General features: G+C 40.3%; 1 protein-coding gene across 3 annotated transcripts in view; it reads left to right on the forward strand.

Annotated features, from left to right (window-relative positions):
* The window catches only part of CDH11 (cadherin 11), a 166022-nt gene extending 151763 nt beyond the window's left edge, over positions 1-14259 (forward strand). For all 3 annotated transcript variants that reach the window (XM_055145228.1, XM_055145229.1, XM_055145230.1), the window contains exons 12-13: positions 9239-9490; positions 11387-14259. In XM_055145228.1, coding sequence (XP_055001203.1) covers positions 9239-9490; positions 11387-11883 — 749 coding nt within the window. In that variant the 3' untranslated portion in view covers positions 11884-14259. The remainder of the gene's footprint in view (positions 1-9238; positions 9491-11386) is intronic.
* The last annotated feature ends 5115 nt before the right edge of the window (positions 14260-19374 follow it).

Consider the following 19374-nt stretch of genomic DNA (forward strand, 5'->3'; position numbering starts at 1 on the left):
TTAAGGATTACTTATTATTATGGGGAAAATGTTATGGGATAAGCTTATGTCATGAGACAAGCTTCAGGCTAAAGTGTCAACCCATCTTTTGATGTAGCAATGTTCAGAAGGAGCCAGTCTTCCATGCAAACCTTTTATTCATTCACTATTTATTATTCAGCTGTTATGTCCAAATAGAGGGTTTTTAGCCAAGAAGAAACAAACAACCTCTAAATGTGTTTATTTTGTAGGTCACACAATCCAACAATCCAAGATGGGCTAAGTTGCATATCCAATAATATTTAGTAAGTGATACAGTCAGAATTCACTATAGACTTATTTAAAAAAAAAAGAAAAAAGTACTTAAAAATTAGGTTTTACTGATTAAGGAATAGTCAAACGTAATTCACCTTAGCTAGACCAATTCACAAACATCTCTTTCTTTCCTTCTCCCACCCCAATATTTGTCTTTTTTTTCCTATTCTTCTGAGCAGCATCAAAGAGCATCCAAATATGTTTCTAGTTTTTCACTTTTTATAATTTAAAGATAACTAAACAGATTTCTGTGGGACTTTTTCCCCCTTAATTGCTTCAATATGGAAGCTGCTCTGTTGGCGGATCAAGATGGCAGATGTCTCTTAATGCCCTGCCATTTTCACTGTGTAAATAATTATGTTCCTTTTCTGCCTGAAATACATTGCTGAAGTTTTTTGCAACACAGAACACAATTTATCTGAGAACACTCTCTTTCCTCAATACAACAAAAAAGAAATAGGCCCTCTTAGTGGAATAGGCACATCATTCTTTCAAGATGCTCTCTGTCACTAACTTAACTAACTCCTAGGATTTCTCAACTCAATTAAGGATCCTAAATGTTTATATCCCAGTGAATTCATTTGTAGTTTTCCTTGTCTAAAACCAAGAAATACTCAGTCTATATGTTCTTTTCTACTGTCCTATTACCAGAGAGAAAATTATCCTTAAACAGAGGTGAAAGGAGAATTTATTCTAAGGAATACAATCAATGAAACAAACTGAGACTATGAAAAATCTGTTAATACTACAGAACACAATAAACTTTGAGATGTTTCTGAAACACATACACATAGACATTTACCCTATATTATTTAATATATTTCATATTTTCCTGATCCCTGATGCCAAAGAACTAACTGATCGTTAACGGATCAATTGATCCTCAATGGATCAAGCTCTTTTATCCATTGGGTGGTATTTCTGGATTTTGGGGCAATCAATGATCTTTATTAGTATTTCAAGGATTACTTCTTAAAGGATTTACCTCATTGGCACATTTCTTTTATTCCAAAATATTGATAAAAGTAAAGATTAATTTTTTCACTGGTACTTACGTTTGATGATGTGTGTTTCTGTTGAAAGGGAGGTGTTAAGCAAACACTTTAATCCCTTATAAATCTATCATTAAATTCCTAGATTTTTATGAGCAGATTTTTTTTCTTGTGATATCTTTTTTTCTATGATTCTGTGATTCCTCTGGATCTAGCTGGAAGTTATGTGAAGGAGGATCTTATGTTAAGGATTTGGGTTAAAATAAAAAATAACTGTCATATATTTGTATCAGGATTCTACAAGGGTCAGCTGTCCGCTAATCAAAAGAGTAAAAGCTTGAATCCTAGTTTTATTTTTATTTCCCATGTTCACTGTATCACTGTATCACTGTCATCCCGTTGTTCATCGATTTACTCGAGCGGGCACCAGCAATGTCTCCATTGTGAGACTTGTTGTTACTGTTTTTGGCATATGAATACGCCACAGGTAGTTTGCCAGGCTCTGAGTGCAGGCGAGATACTCTCAGTAGCTTGCCAGGCACTCTGAGAGGGGCGGAGGAATCGAACCTGGGTCGGCCACATGCAAGGCAAATGCCCTACCCGCTTTGCTATCAGTTGAGCCCATGTTATTATGAGCAATTGCTCCTCTTTTTTTCTTTTTTCAGTTTCGTTTCTTATGTAGTAAGGGTAATTAAACTTTCTGAATATAGTTTCAAAAATTCTTTGTATGCAAAATTAACAAGAAATAAACTTTGTACCTATTAGCAGGACAATAAGTGTTGCTTGGTTGAATCTGATTCCGTCTACATAATAGGACAGATGAAGCCATTATGCAGAAACAAAATTTTCAGTATAAAGAAAGGTAGAATTGGTTGAGTTGGGCTCAGACTTGAAGAGTAGAAGAAGAAAGAGATTGGTTATAGACCGCGGACTAATGAATCTGTAATACTATGTGAAAAAGTCAGACTGATGCTGAGACATAAGGGAAAGGAGTATCTTTCATGTTTTTACTTTATTAAAACACAACACGCTGCCAAGTATGCAGAGATAAAGAGACAGTATCCAAGTTCTCTGATATTTGAATCCTGTCTCATGGAATGAATAGAATGAATAGACATTAAAACTATAAGCTGTAAAATGTGCAATTATGTAAGCAATTGCACATACATAGATAGTTCATATGATGTTCATGAAGGCAAGAAAATAAAGGTACATAAATAATTTTTAGGATCATTTCTAAGTATTAGTAACATCAGAAATATAGATGATACAAACTTTAGATATGTAAAATTTCTATTATTTTATTCTTGATATTTAAAATGGCAACTAATGGCATCAACATTACTTTTTAAAAATCATAAATACAAATTAGTATCAAAATATAAGTCATTAAACATTTAAATGCTCTCTTGTGATTGTCTAGCATGTATAAATCTGACATTATTAAAGCCTAAAATTCTACTAAGATTTTGCAAAGCATAATATACGTACATATATACTTATATATGTGTGTGCACATATATGTCTATTGCACAGTTGTACTTCATTATCTTTTGTGAAACTCCACATTCCTAGGGCAAGTGGGGAGGGTCCAGAAGAAAGAAATCTAACGATGATTATCCTGTGAGTGAATGTTTAATGAATAGTCTTCAAATGTGAGGGGGTATTTTATACTTTAAATAGATCTATTAATTCTCCAAGAGTTGAGCAGAAAGGGTAGAGTGAGTAAATTTAGGTCTCAGACAAATGAAATAATAGCCGTACTCGGCTTAGATTATTCATCCCTTTAACAGTACCAAGGACCCAGCCTGATGCATGCACCTAGGGTCTTTCTTCACAGGCTTTAGTGTCTCTGATCCCACCCAACAATCGACAGTCTTTGGCTTCAGAGCAGGGAAGCATGAGGAAAAGTAGTGACAAGGCAGAGTGTCTTCAGAGCTCTGAGAAAGCTAATGTGATGACTTATTTCCTCTCCTGACATGATATGTGCTTCTGTCTGACTCCTTGACTTCAGTGTTTCCTCTATTCCATGCACTCACCCGGAGGGGCTGTGCCCATCACAGCCTATTGCTTTGTCCTCTAAGTTTGGTCTTATTGCCTAAGATAGGATTCGCAGCAAAGGCAGTCTATCATTGGGACTGTATTTTTCATCATGCTTTTCCATTTCAATGCCAGTCATCCATAGCCCGCTGACGGGCAATATCATCATCCTAACCTTCATATGTGCGTCTGCAAACTGGTACCATGGAGACCATCATTATCATCAACCTCTATTTTTTGTTAGTATAATGACAAGGTGCAGGTAAAAAAAAAAAAGGCATATCATTAGGAGTCCAGGTTATAGACATAAAACGTTGAAACCTGAATTTATTTTTCCATTAATAGAAACTGTGCACTATGCATGACATATACTGGTAATTAATAGTCCCATTTGCAAGTTTTTGCCAAAGTGGGGGTGAGGGTGTCAGGATGAAAAACCTAGGTGCTTGGGAAAAACATAGGGGAAAAAAAAAAACATTTTCTTACCATGGGAATAGGCTGCTCAGGACTAGACGCACGGACTGTTTTCTTCAGGATGCTCAATTCTTCTGCTCAGGCAACTAACTGCATTCAAAGCTGCAATGACATTTCCAAAAATTCACTTTCCTCTCTTTGCCAATAAATTTCTATTCCTCATTAGTCTACAACTCAAAGAGGACAGCTTCCAGAAAAGAATTAATATTTACTGAGCATCTCCAAAAGTCTGGCATTGTGCTAAATACCTTTCCAGATAGAATCAAATTTCGCTCTAAATATTACTAGTTTCATAGATGAGACTATTGGAACTCAGCACATCCACTTAATATGAAAAGACAGGCAATTAGTACAGAGAAAATTCAAGATGTTAAGTAAGGTCTGTTGGACTCCAAATTCTGAGAGGTTTGCTTACTGGAATCTTTATGAAAGAAAAGGATATGAGAACTCTCTTGATGGAACTTTCAAAATAAACAGGACACTTTCATTTTTCTGCCTCATTTTAAAGAGTCAGTTTTCCATGTCCCTGAAATTGTGTCCTCGGTCAAACTCTACTTTTTTATTTCACCAATAAATCTCAGCAATGTGTATGTCCAAAGTGAGGGGAATCTCTCAAGGACAGGAAAAGACTGGCTAGTTAAAATAATTTAGTTGGGCTTATGGGACCATATGGGGTGCCTGGGATCAAGCGTGGGTCTGCTGCATGCAAGGCAAGTGCCCAATCCTCTGCTCTCTCCAGCTCTAATAGTTTAGAAAGAAAGATAATCTGAGGATGTGAAATTAATGACTAGTCTGATGTTTCTATTATTATTATTTTCTTTTTCCATTTGTTCACTGAGACTTGGGGGTTTTGAAGACCTTGTCTATAAAGGCTCTCTCTGTTGGTGTGATCAAAGTGATTAAAGTAGATTACAAGGAAGATCATCAAAGGTTGCAGCCCTGAGTGTTCTGAATTCCCTGTCCTGTAAAGATAGTTCGCCCTCACATGAGTGTTGAGGCCACTTGGAGGTGAAGAGGAGATATTTTATTCATTATAGCAACATTGACCATCTAAGTGTTCAGTTAGACACATTCCATCCCTACCATTTTCTCTTATACCTGTTCCCAAGCCTTGGAAGATCTCAGTCCTGGGTTTCATGTTTTCTTATTGAAGAACTTATTGAGTCATCTGGAAGCAAATCTCAGAGGATAAGCTTTGGTTTTTATGATGGAGGCTATTTAATTCTAATTCCATGAGGCATACTTGGTATCCCCCACAAGTGTCCTCATTTCAAAGATGAACAAGTGAATCTCCAGATCTGAGTTCCTAAACTTATCTGACTTACTACTATCATTGGAGTGATAGCACAGCGGGTAGGGCAATTGCCTTGAATGCAGCCAACCTGGGTTTGATTCCTCCATCCCTCTCAGAGAGCCTGGCAAGCTACTGAGAGTATCCCACCCACATGACAGAGCCTGGCAAGCTACCTGTGGCATATTCTATATACTGAAAACAGTAACAGCAAGTCTCACAATAAAGATGCTACTGGTGCCCGCTCGAGTAAATCAATGAACAACAGGACTACAATGCTATACAGTGCTATATACTATCTTAAAAAATATCACTCAGTATCTTTTGGAAATCTTCCTTTTTTTTTTAAGTGAAAGTGCCTTACAATTGTACGAGAAATAGTTGGAGCTCACCTACCTAGATTTTTCTAGCACCCTCTGGGGGGTGGCATAGTATCATTCACTTTGGGAGATGATGCTGATTCTAAACATGGCAAGTAATTGAGGCTGCCCAAGAAGAGACCTTTTACCTACTTCCCTCTTACCTTCATAAGTGTTCTTATAGTCTGTAATTGAAACAAGCTTGATTTCTGGAAGAGATCTTTAAAATTTCTCCAGATTCTATCAACCTATACCTTGGGCATAGTTTCATCTGCTTGGTCCTGGATATATTTATACAAAAGCCCTTCAGTATGTCTGAGAGTCTTATATCATTCAGAATAAGAAACATCTTGCATTTATATACTGAAGTCCTTCTCAGACCCATGTTCTCCATTAGTGTTTGGTGTTCAGTTAACTTAATATAGAAGCCAGTTCTCTATGATCTATAAGTTCAGTCCGACACAAATAGCCTAATGAAGACTAACTCTTAAATCATCATTTTTCTGGGTTTAAAAGAACAAAAAGCCGGGTTCTCCTCCCAACACCACCATCCACCTCAACCAAGGCAGAGCAGAACCTGGAAGACAAATTTAGCAACTGATCTTTCAGTGTGTCAGAGAGGTCTCTGACCACAATTTCCATTTCTTTTTAAATTTAACGTTGGTATTTATTTCTGATAGCATTCATGACATTTCAGATCATTAACATGGTAGTATAACTAACATTTAATTTTTTAAAGGCTTAGAACAAAAAATTTATGAGAAAAAAGACTATTTTGGAATAATGTATTATAGATGTGTAACTGTTAAGCAGAGGACTGCTCTACAACACAGAACAGGAAAGGATTGTCAAAAACGGGATCTTCACTTAACATTTTATTTGACTTTTTGTAAATATTTTTTTCTGATTTTTCAGAGGTCACCAAAGATTTTCTTGTGAGGAGAGACAACTTTGCTAATCACACGAAAGTCAGAAAATAGAGAAATGAGGGCGAGCTGTTCTGCCTTGTTTTGACTGAGATATTGGCAGGAAAGGGCAGAGACCAAAAGCCAACATGTACATGCAACTTAACTTCTGCAATATTCTAATATCTGCTCACCCTTAATGACACTGGATCTGCCATATGTCTGTGGATGGCCTATATGTACATTATATGTGTATATATGTACATATATGTCACTGTCACTGTCATCTCATTGCTCATCTATCTGTTTGAGCAGGCACCAGTAACGTCTCTCATTGAGAGACTTACTGTTACTGTTTTTGGCATATCCAATACGCACGGGTAGCTTGCCAGGCTCTGCCGCGAGAGCTCGATACTCTCGGTAGCTTGCTGGGCTCTCCGAGAGGGGCAGAGGAATCAAACTCGGGTCAGCTGCGTGAAAGGCGAATGCCCAACAGGAGAAAAAATATTCAACGGACGTATTATTATATGTAACATACTTAGGCTTGTATATATATGTACATATATGTATATTATATATACACATATGTAGACATGTGTATATATGTGTAACATACTTAGACGTCATTACATTTTAACCTTAAATAATACGTCCGTTGAATATTTTTTCTCCTAAGGTTTTTATTTTATTGGTACTGTCAAACCATGGTACTGTCAATAAATTCATATCCGGAATTAGTAAGCCCAATTCTTGGTCTTGCAAATGCCCATCGCCTATTGGACTATCATGAAGTTATAATATCACTCTAATACCTCAATGTAAATGATTGGTTTTCTCTTATGGGCAGAAGCAGGAGATACTGAGAGATCAGCCATGTGGATATGGATGCATGATTCTACAGAAAGTTTTCTACCATTTTATTTTATTTTTTTTTTGGCTTTTTGGGTCACACCTGCGATGCACAGGGGTTACTCCTGGCTCTGCACTCAGGAATTACCCCTGGCTGTGCTCAGGGGACCATATGGGATGCTGGGATTCGAACCTGGGTCGGCCGCGTGCAAGGCAAACGCCCTACCCCCTGTGCTATCTCTCCAGCCCCAAGTTTTCTACCATTTTACAACTCTAATATTTTCCCCCCAGAGCATGCATTCTTGGGGGATGAGAGGGGGCAAGGTTCATTTCTGACTCTTTGAGATAAACAAAGGACAAGAAACAATGTGGTGGGGACACATAGATGACATGAGAAATATATGAAGTCCACCCTCTAGAATTCTAGTAAAGCCTTTCACAGACAGCTCAGTTAATATTTATTGTTTGTCCGTGGTATGTCCAGTGCTGGAGAGACTGAGATGAATCAGATGCATGCTCTTTCTGCCCCCAAGTTTGGAGTCTGGGAGAGATTGGTGTGTCAACAGATATGAACCAAGTTGCAGGAGACCAAGATCTAAGGAAATAGCAGAGCTATGGTCACTGAGGAGACGGTGAAAAAGAGGTGTCAGAAGATGAATTGGCATTGGGTTGAGGGCTGGAGATTCGCCTAAATGTTGAAGTAATGGGGAGGTCGGCAGCTGAGCACTGGAAAAAAGGTGAACAGAGTTAAGTGTACAGTGAGCTGGGACTGAGGTGCTCTCTGGTGACCCAACTTGCCGACAGCAAAGCTGGAGGAGGAACGTGACCCCATGCAGAAGTCAGCTGTGTGTCGGGGACAGCAAGGAACACTTGGGACCCTTTCAGCAGGAGGAGGGGCATCCTTAACTAAGTGACCGGTGATGCCTGCATTCAACAAAAGTAAAATGCAAACTTTGCTGCTGAATTTATAAAATATATCCTCTTTCCAGACGTACTTTTCCCAGAAGACTGATGCTTGGGTCACTGCACAGTTTGAGAAAGTTGGGAGGGTGGATTAGAAATTTGAGAGCAAGCTGAACTCCCAAAGTGGCCCAAGAATTATGAGGAAGTCAGGGCAGTGCAAAAGAGAAAAGGCTTTGGTTCGTTTTCTCTCTTACCTTTCTTGTGATTGTCTGTGGCAACATAGAGTCAGTGGTGGAAGCCCACACATTCTGGTGGTAGTGATAAAAGGGGGCAATGCCCAAACAGAGCAGAGGGAGTAGAACTTGCTAAAAGAAGACTTTTCATGTCCACCAAGTGATGCAAAGGGCTGGTTCTATAACCTTCCGTTTCCAAATAAGCTCAGTTTCTATAGCTACCGTCATGCAAATACAGCTGGGAGGGGTGGAGAGATGGTACAGAGTTCAGGTGCTTAGCTTGAACCTGGGTTTGATCTCTGGCGTTATACAGGCCCTGTGTATCATGGGATACACCCCTTAAGCACCAGCGGATGTGGCCTTGGAGGCCACCAAGCACCCCTGAGTTTGATCGGGTAATTTCTGATTTACTGGTGCTGCTGGACCCAGCAGCACCTTTTCAGGCCTTGCATTAAACCCTCGGCTTTGGCTGAGGTCTGTGGAGAGATTTATTGTTTTTTCTTCTTCTTCTTTCCTCCTCCTCCTCCTCCTCCTCCTCCTCCTCCTCCTCCTCCTCCTCCTCCTCCTCCTCCTCCTCCTCCTTCTTTTTTTTTTTTCTTTTTGGGTCACGGCGATGCCCAGGGTTTACTCCTGACTCTGCACTCAGGAATTACTCCTGGTTGCAAGGCAAACACGCTACCCGCTGTGCTAACGCTCCAGCCCCAGTGGGGGAGGTTTCTTAGGCAACTTTTGGGAGCCCCGCTCCTCCCCAAAGGAAAATTAAATAAAGTACAAGGAGGGGAAAGATTTGGGTGGGTGCTCCCTGCAGCAAGTAATCTCCAGAGCATCTGAAGAGGAGCCAGTGGGAAGGCTGTGATTGGCAGGTTTACATGAGCGCCTCTCTCGCTTCTTCCCGCAGATAACACTGCGGGGGTGTACGCCAGGCGCGGAGGATTCAGCCGGCAGAAGCAGGACTTGTACCTCCTGCCCATCGTCATCAGTGACGGGGGAATCCCGCCCATGAGCAGCACCAACACCCTCACCATTAAGGTCTGCGGGTGCGACGTGAACGGGGTGCAGCTGTCCTGCAACGCGGAGGCCTACATCCTGAACGCCGGCCTGAGCACCGGGGCGCTGATCGCCATCCTCGCCTGCATCGTCATCCTCCTGGGTAAGGGTCTCCCCGCTCCCCCCGCTGCAGGGGCCTGGCGCCTCACTGCCTTCCTGGAAGGCTGTGGAGAGGGGCTGGCTGCCAGGAAGTGCTCCGGGTCGTGGATACAATCGCGGGTGGAGAGCCGATGGAACCTGCCTCTGTGCGTTATCCCTGAGTTTCTTGAACGTTTTCCGCTCGCCACCCCTTTTCCACGAGAGATGCGCACCCCAGCACGGCCAGGCACACCTTTACATTCTTTTCTTTTTTTTCTTTTTCTTTTTTTTTGCTTTATGGGTCACACCTGGCAATGCACAGGGGTTACTCCTGGCTTTGCACTCAGGAATCGCCCCTGGCGGTGCTCAGAGGACCCTATGGGATGCTGGGAATCGAACCCGGCTTGACCGCGTGCAAGGCAAACGCCCTACCCGCTGTACTATTGCTCCAGCCCCACACCCTTACATTCTTGACGGTCACATGTACAAAAACCTTTTGCCGTTGCCGAATGTTGAGTGAACCTACACGTTCAGCTAGGACGCTTGCTTTGCCAACCTTGGCACGGTCCCCACGTTTAGTTAGATGACCCCACAGCTGCAGAGGTTCAAGAAGCAATTCAGCTAGCGGGTAAGCAAGGTCAGGAGAAGGTGAAGATGAGCAAATAGAGGTCTAAGGAGACAGCCCTAATAGTGGACACACACTGGCCATGTCAGAGGCCACAAGTTCCACCCCTGATAGCACATTGTACCCATTCACCCAGCACTGCTGGGTGCAGTCCTGGTGCCCTGCACCCACACCCACTTGGCACCACCAGCAGGTTGTCAGGCTCGGGCTACCAGGCCAAGCACACTGGGAGTGGCTCCAAGCCCCCAATTTATATATTTGTAAAAGATGAGCAGATTGCCAGGCATATCAGGGCTGCATAATAGATATTATCTGGCAGAGCACCAGAGAAGGTTTGCAGAGAGGAATTTCAGCATCTGAGCAGTAATTTCCCTTACAAGAGAAAGATGCATTATAGACAGAAATGAAGCCAGAGACAGATTGTGGAGGACTCAAAGAAGTGGACCCCGCCAGGCCTGGGCGAAGCTGGATCTTGCGCTCTCTTCTCATCATTTCATGTAATTTCTGGGCACCTGAGCCAGAGGCAGCGCTTTCTGGTTTTGCCTGCAGAGTCAGCCCTTCACCATTACTGACAGTTTGGAGCATTTCTCCCCATTTGTGGCTCCCTCTGTAATAATAAGGACATGGGCTGCTAATCACTGCTGGCCCCCTCACCAGGAGCATGAGAACAGTTGTCCCAGCCTCTCAGAACCAGTGAGTGAAATCAGGATTTCAATCCAGATACGTCTCACCCCGAATTCATGCATTTTCCATGACCCCCAATTCTCCATGTAATGAACTAGAGGGATGCGGCCGCATCGGGAAGAAGGGCCGGCGAGTTCAGTTCAAGCATTTCTGGGTTTTGTACTAAGTCAGAGCAGTTCTCTCCATGGGATTAAATAAAAGACTCCTTTAAGGTGATGTCTAAATTCACAGTCACTCAGGGAAAAAAAAAAAAAATATATATATATATATATATATATATATATATATATATATATATATATATAAATTTCCCAGCTATAGGGGCCCAAGTCAAGGCATACCTGGAATCCAGCTTCAGAGTGGGGCTTGGGTCACAGTCCAGAATGTTTGACATGGACAGGAAGGTCAGAGCCATCTGGATACAAAATAGTGTTTTCCAGCTAGGAAAGGGACCCGACTGCATGGTTATCCCAAGCAGCAGGGACAGGAAAAGACATGCATGGTCAAGTGCCACTCCTGGGAATTCCATCCTAAGTAGAGCTCCCCTGGGAAAAATAATCCTGAGGAACGCTGAGCTTCCACTCTGCTCACTGTACTTTTCTTCCCCCATAGTCATCGTGGTATTGTTCGTGACCCTCAGAAGGCAAAAGAAAGAACCACTGATCGTCTTTGAGGAGGAAGATGTGCGTGAGAACATCATCACCTACGATGATGAGGGGGGTGGGGAGGAAGACACGGAAGCCTTTGACATCGCCACCCTGCAGAACCCCGACGGCATCAATGGATTTATTCCTCGCAAAGACATCAAACCCGAGTACCAGTACATGCCCAGACCTGGGCTGCGGCCAGCGCCCAACAGTGTGGATGTGGACGACTTCATCAACACAAGAATACAGGAGGCGGATAATGACCCCACCGCCCCCCCTTACGATTCTATCCAAATCTATGGTTACGAAGGCCGGGGCTCCGTGGCCGGGTCCCTGAGCTCCTTAGAGTCGGCCACCACGGATTCAGACTTGGACTATGACTACCTACAGAACTGGGGGCCTCGTTTTAAGAAACTTGCAGACTTGTACGGTTCCAAAGACACTTTTGATGACGACTCTTAACAATAACGATACAAATTTGGCCTTAAGAACTGTGTTCTGGCGTGCTGAAGAATCTAGAAGATAGGTAAACAGGTATTTTTTTAAATCAAGGAGAGGCTCGTTTAAAGCAAGCTAAGTTTTACAGAGAGGATACATTTAATAAAACTGCAAGGACATCAAAGTGGTAAATACTGTGAAGTACCTTTTCTCACACACAAAAAAGGCAAATACTGAAGTTGTTTATCAACTTCAGTACTGCAAAAACCACTCGGCATACAAGATATTTCAGTGAAGGAGAAGGCTCACGGTGAACTTACAATGAAGGGAAATTGTTTATGTGTTATGAACATCTAAGTCTTTTTTTTTATTTCTTCTTTTTTTTTATTTGTCAAAGAAGCTTCCACAAAATTAGAAAGGACAACAGTTCTGAGCTGTAATTTCGCCTTAAACTATGGACACTCTATATGTAGTGCATTTTTAAACTTGAAATATATACTATTCAGCCAGCTTAAACCCATACAATGTATGTACAATACAATGTACAATTATGTCTCTTGAGCATCAATCTTGTTACTGCTGATTCTTGTAAATCTTTTTGCTTCTACTTTCATCTTAAACTAATACGTGCCAGATATAACTGTCTTGTTTCAGTGAGAGGCGCCCTATTTCTATGTCATTTTTAATGTATCTATTTGTACAATTTTAAAGTTCTTATTTTAGTATACATACAAATATCAGTATTCTGACATGTAAGAAATGTTACGGCATCACACTTATATTTTATGAACATTGTACTGTTGCTTTAATATGAGCTTCAATATATGAAGCACTCTTTGAAATAAAAAAAAAGATTCTTTTTTAATTCTGGGTTTGATTCTTAACATTGAAAAGAATTACGTATTTCTAATGACCCATTTATATTTCTAATTTAAGATAATTGTTATCTTTTAATAACACTATTTATGATCTGTTGTGTCTGCTGCTTTTATTATTGTTTATTTAAAATCAAATATATTCTACGATTTTTTTTTTCTGCAGACAAGATTCTGTAACATGTTAAGCCTTTTTTGTACATTCTCGGTGTTAGCTTCCTGACTTCTCTTCACATACATCTAAAAAGAAGGCTGCAAAAGATCTAGGTCAGTCAATGATTTGGCAATATTTGTTATATAATATTCATTTATCTTGTATACCAACAATGTGGTGGTTATGAAACAGATCCATGAGACTGACACTGTCAGAACTCAAAGGTTCAAGATGTCAATGTTATGCCTCCTACCGAGCATTTGGGGGAGCAAACTGTCAAACCTATAAAGTAGCCACATCTGGCTATCAGAGCTCCCCTGTTCTATTTTCCCTACCCTGATGTTGCCAGACTATCATGACTCTGACTACTTGGTTGGGTTCTTTTTCTTCCTACTGTACTTTTAACTCTTCTTAAAATAATATGACTTTTTAAGGAAAAGTGAATTCATTTCCAAATCCGTGTTTTGAAATATGCCTTGGGCCATAAGCTTAGAACTAAGGCAGGGACCACGGTGGATTTGGAGGGTCAAAGTGCTTTGATCCGTGAGTAAGCCTCCTGTGTCTTTGCAGTCCCCACTAGCTGCCTGGGGACTGGGACATCCGGGAAGGTCATTTCACCTGCTCAGTTGGACCAAAGGTCAAAATGTAGCAATACTCGGGGAAAGACCACACAAAATCATGCTGCAAGTGTCCGTCGCCCTCTTTCCCCTCAACACAGGGCACATGCTTCCTCCTGGCTTGCAGAGAATTGTTAAGTTGTCTTTTATTTTTACTTGATTGTGAAGTTTGTTTCAAACATTTCTGGATATTCTGCGACAGACTATTTTTATGACTCAGTCAAAATGCATACAAAGAGAAATGTTTTTATGAAGTGCTCACTTCCATTTCACTTTGCATTTAAAAATCAAATTGTCTGAACACTTCAATGGAATAAATTCTGTGGACAATGTCACTTTGGAATCTTTCATTTCAGTGAAGGATTGTACATGCTCAATACTTCCATAATTGCAGGTTTGGTTCATTTTTATATAGTTTTTGTAATCCAAAGAATATTTTGCTAGATTTGCACAGATCTCCAATTGAATTTGAAATGAAGAAGTAACTCAAAAGGAATATGATTAGCACTTAAACAAGCATACAGCTGTAAGTAACCCCATCAGCTTGGATGATCCTTTTTTCTAGGAATGTATTTGGATTAAATTTGACAACATTTCACGTTTTTATGTTAAAATTTTTTTTAAAGAAAACTGTCTACTTTTCAATAGTTAAAAATACTTGTTTTTTTTCCTTTTTATCTTCTATTTTTTTCACTTTAAGCCTCTATTGTTTGTAGAACCTCTTAGAAGCCTGGAAATAAAATGTCTTTCCCCACTAGTGGAGTCCTTTTTTATTTGGAACATATTGCCTTAAAAGCAATCTTAGTTTAAGTGGTCCTTCCTTATTTTGATATAAAGTAATCACAGCTTTCTGACATCAATTCAGTTAAAAGAAGGAACATTCGCTTCTCTGCTCTTGTCCTTGAGTATTGGGTATTGTTTACACATTGATGGTTCATTCATTCATTCATCACAATGTTTGCTACCCTGTTCAAGTTAACTACTTTTGGATACAGAAAAAATTACAATACCTTCTTGACATCTTTCAATCTCTCCAAACTTGTTCCAAAGTATCTATCTTCTGTCTTAGTATGACCTGTGACCTCTGCACAACTACCTCCCCACACAATGCTGCCGAATATTTTCTGTCCTTTGAGGTTGAAGGGATAAACAAATAAAAGATAAAATAGGAGTTGACTGTGGCTCAGGGAAGTGGATAGCTGCAATTGTTTGGGACAGATCTTGTGTTCAGAAAAATTATACATTATTGGCGCATGTTCCCAAGGATGATATAGAAAATAAAAGAGCAGATTCTCTACCTTGCTTGAAAAACATTAAAATATACATTCCTGATGTCCAGAGAGTGTTATTCTGCATGTCTCTTGGAACCTTCTCAAGAACATTTAAAATTGTTCCTGGTGTTTATCCCATCCTTCTTTAAGGAGCCTTAATAGGAATTGAGCAGGAAGAATTGGGATTTCTAACTGGAAGTGTGGACAAATTGTAATCAGAGTGCAAGACAGATTTGGAGTATATAAGCCAGGGCACCATACCAAGAGGATGTCTTTCAGCCAAAATGGGATACACTGAGTGGGCATGGAAACCAGGAGAGGAATCTGCTCATGCAAACCCATCATCCTGATCTGGATTGTGTTGTTTTGGACCCTTAAGACAGATAGAAAGTCTTTAGCTGTTCTCTGTCTCCCATTGTCTTCTCTGCAAAGAAAACTCTAGACCTATTAACACTCAGATGTTAATAGTTTCTATTAACACATAATTTCTTCCCTGAATTCCCAAGGTTGAGTATAATAAAGTCAAATGTCCTGTTTTATTGTTGGCATGACCATGTTCATAAGAAATGGTCCAATTTTATCTCACCCCATTTTCTTTTTTCAGTGTGCTACATTCCAAACTTACTGGTCACCTATTAATTCCTCAAAGAAACCAAAGTTCCCCTGCACCCCATTTTCTCCCTAAATCAGGTCACCCTTTGTTGATTTTCACTGTATCAATTATACCTTTTCAAGTTATTTTGTCTGTTGAATTTTTCTATGCTCATGGATCTGAAGTTTCCACCGGAATATATGCTCCAATAGGACACAGATCTTTCTGAGACAACCTTATCATGCCCCCTTCCGCACATAGTGTTTGAAATATCCAGCTGTACAAGTGCACCTTCTTGAAAGAATGATGGCCTACAGATTAGGCAGAGTTATCAGCTCTTGATGGCTCATTAGGTGGCCAGTTTGATTTTAAGCTCCTTTACCTGAAAATTGGAATGGATTGTGTTTTGGTCACTGAGACTGTACACTCAAAAGGAGAAATGTGCTGGGTGGGGGTGGGGGAGGGGGAGCGCAAAGGAGTTGAATTGGATTTGGCATGGCTTAATACACTGCAGGTACTTGTGTGGCAGCTAGATGAAAGTGTCAGGTTGGTAAGAAGAAACAGGAACTTGCCTCTCACTCGCTTACCGTCATGCACAAGGCCAGACATGTAGATTGGGAGTTGTCAATCGGTAGTCAAATCTCAGAAATGATGGTGAGTCTAATTGGGCTTCTCTGCTCTCTCCCAAACTTTATAGGTGCATGTTAATGGTGAGATCAACACCATCACCGTTTGGTATTTAAGAGTAATGCTGACCTTGGTTTTATGAATAAAGAATCAGTAAGCACAAAGCTTATCCTTGTATGTCAAATGCTTTGACAAATAAGAAGGGGGTGTTAGTCTTTCTTTCACCCTTTCTTTCATTTGATTAGTGATGCAGTTCTGAACACATGTCATGTGAAGTACCATCCTAAGGAGTCTCATTCCCACTTGTATTCTCATTCCCTCTATGAGACAATAGTCCACAAGCCCAGCGTTGCTCTGAAGCAAATCACAGAGACTCGGTCTCTCTCGAAAACATCCTCAGGAAGGAGTTGTCAAGATGTAGGGGAATAGACCCCTCCTTGACCAAGGTCTTATACTTTTGACATAGAGATAACAATGACTCTTGCTAATAACCAGTGATTTGGCAGAACCTTAGGTGACAAGACGTGAGGCGGGGGGGACTTTCTCACCTCCTTGGACTCAGTGTAGCATTTTGAACAACTACTATCCAATGAGCTTGACTCCGGGGTCCAAGGAGACCTCTCCTTGCCTTCCAGAAAAATCCGCAGAATGGGGTTAAAGTCATTTCTGCTGGGGTTGGAAATGCTTCAACAATACAAACTTTTAACATGAAATATTTTTTTAAAATCGGGCATTTTCTAGCTGTGCATTATGTGTGACGGAGAGGTTGGATATTCCATCCTTCCACCGTCTTCTTGAGAATAAGACTGTGTGAAAAAAAAAATGAAGAAAACTTAATGTCTGGAGCTTCTGTCAGATCTCAATGACCTGAGAATAATAATTGAATTTGATTCCTTGCAGACTAGCTCATCTAATCATTTTTTTTTTTTAAGATCAGAGTCTACCATCTTTGGAGTCTGATTCTGGGTATGCTAGTACATTTTAAAACAGTTTATAGTTCTTTGTTATGTTAGTCAACTGATTTCAATTCCCTGACTATCTCTTAGGAATTCACAGATACGAAGCGAGTCTAAGACTTATCCCTTCTTAAACTTTCATTGCCTACTCAAGAGTGGGCTGGAGCGATAGCGCAGCAGATAGGGCATTTGCTTTGCACGAGGCCCAGCTAGGTTCAATTCTTCTGCCCCTCTCAGAGGCCCAGCAAGCTATCGAGAGTATCTCGCCCCCATGGCAGAACCTGGCAAGCTACCTGTGGCATATTTGGTATGCCAAAAACAGTAACAAAAAGTCTCACAATGGAGACGTTACTGGTGCCCGCTCAAACAAATCGATGAGCAACGGGATGACATTGATACTCAAGAGTAGAAGCAATCTACCCTTTGTGGGTATGGCATTCAGTGCACCCTTACTTAAAGCCTGACTCCAATACCTACAATCTGTGTGTCTTGGGCTGATATCTTAACCTCTCTGAACTTCAATTTCCAAAAAACAAACGTGAAACAAAAATAAATCCTTTACCAGCAATAGTAAGAAATTTTAGAGCAGCAGACAGTTCCTAGACAGTGTGGGACACACACTGAACAGAAGGTAGCAATTATTTTGTTAGTATCATGTTTTATAAGCCCAAATTGCAGAGATGTAAGGGAAGAATATACCACTTATAGCCTCCCCCTTCATCTGCAAAATCAATTCTCTGTCATCTCCTGAGCTAACAGTGAAATGCATTTTAGCACACCGAAGTTTATATTAGAAACTGATCAATAGTCTTATTAGCTATTCTTTTAAAATCAATCATTTTTGTACGACTATAATATGTAGCAAAAGGTTTCAATGCAACAAATTTTGTTTTGGGGAGGGGGTTTGTTTGGGGGTCATGCCAAAAAGTACTCAGGGCTTATTTCTAGTTCTGTGCTCAAGAATCACTCCTGGCAGTGCTCAGGAGATGAGGAAATCAAACAAGAATCCACCATGTGTAAGGCAAGCACTTACCTCCCCATACTATCTCCCAGTCCTAAAATCTCTTTTAAATGTCTTATCAGAGTACAAATTTACATGATGATAAATTAAATTCAATTTTACAGAAACTACATATTAAATCATATTTAAAATCTACAGAAGCTTGCCAAAGAACAACGTACACTTGACATTTCTAGTATAGGGAATTTCATATTTGATCTATTTCGCTCATTTGTTCAACAATGGTGCTCCGCTTTTTCAGACATAATTCTATGAAAATATTTAGATTTAAAGAAATATAATTTCATTAGAATGATTCTTTTTTAATAAGAAGTCTAATGGGTTTCACCACAATTTTTACTTCATTTAGCATTTGAGAAACTGGAAATTATTTTATGATAAGGTAATTTTCTTCTTTTTCTTAAACAGTGGGATATGAAAGAGATAGTAATTCTTGGAAATGTAAATTTCAAGTTACTTACTCTTAGGAATTTACAATAAAGAGGCATGAGTTTCCTGAGGATTATCTAGCAAATCAGAGAAGTTTTCCAGGGCTTCCATCTGTTTTGCCCTTTTCACTTTGGATTCTTAGTACAAAGTAAGTGCTGAGTAGCGTGGACAGATATATAGGGACAGTATAGGGGACAGAAATAAAAGTCTTCCTTCCCTACCAGTGGTGTAGCACTCTGCTCTCAATGCATGAGTGAGACTTTGCCTGAATGTCTTTTCACCCCTTCACCCTTGTGCTTTGATCAAACCATTAGCATCATTTAGATTTTGACTGCAGACTCCTTCCTGTAATTCACCCCACGCCCCACACATGTATTCAGATCAACTTATACCGAACAGATCATTGAGGGGCCATCAAGTAATAGTTGCAAACAGAGACTCTGAAAACTTCATTATTTTGGCCTCATTTTCTCTCTGCTGTGGAAACGAATCCTCAAGTTTAGAGTGTTCAAAAATAACCATATGTACCAGAATTTAATAAAAACTTATTGGCTTCGTAGACCTTTAAGAACAATTTACACGATAAAAAAAATAGGTCATTTGAGCTTGGGCTGGGGGTATGACTAAGGGATGTTGGGTTATGTAAGTCTCTTATTTTGGTCCCCAGCATATTGTGACCCATAACCGCATAACACCAAACGGTTCATCAAAATGAAAGCCTTTAAAAACATTTTTACTATTTGGTAGTTTGGCCCATACCAGGCAGTGATCAAGGGACTATGTGATAGCAGGGATTAAAGCTAGACTTCCCACATGCTAAGCATGGATTTATCCTATTTTAGCCCCAAAACTCAGGCTTGTTTTATACTTCCTTTTTTATTGTTGTTGCTTGTTTTTGTTTTTTTTGGGGGGCACACCCATCAATGCTCAGGGATTATTCCTGTAGAAGTTTGGGGGATCATATATGATGCCA

Source organism: Sorex araneus, chromosome 8, assembly GCF_027595985.1.
Source record: "Sorex araneus isolate mSorAra2 chromosome 8, mSorAra2.pri, whole genome shotgun sequence".
Lineage (NCBI taxonomy): Eukaryota > Metazoa > Chordata > Mammalia > Eulipotyphla > Soricidae > Sorex > Sorex araneus.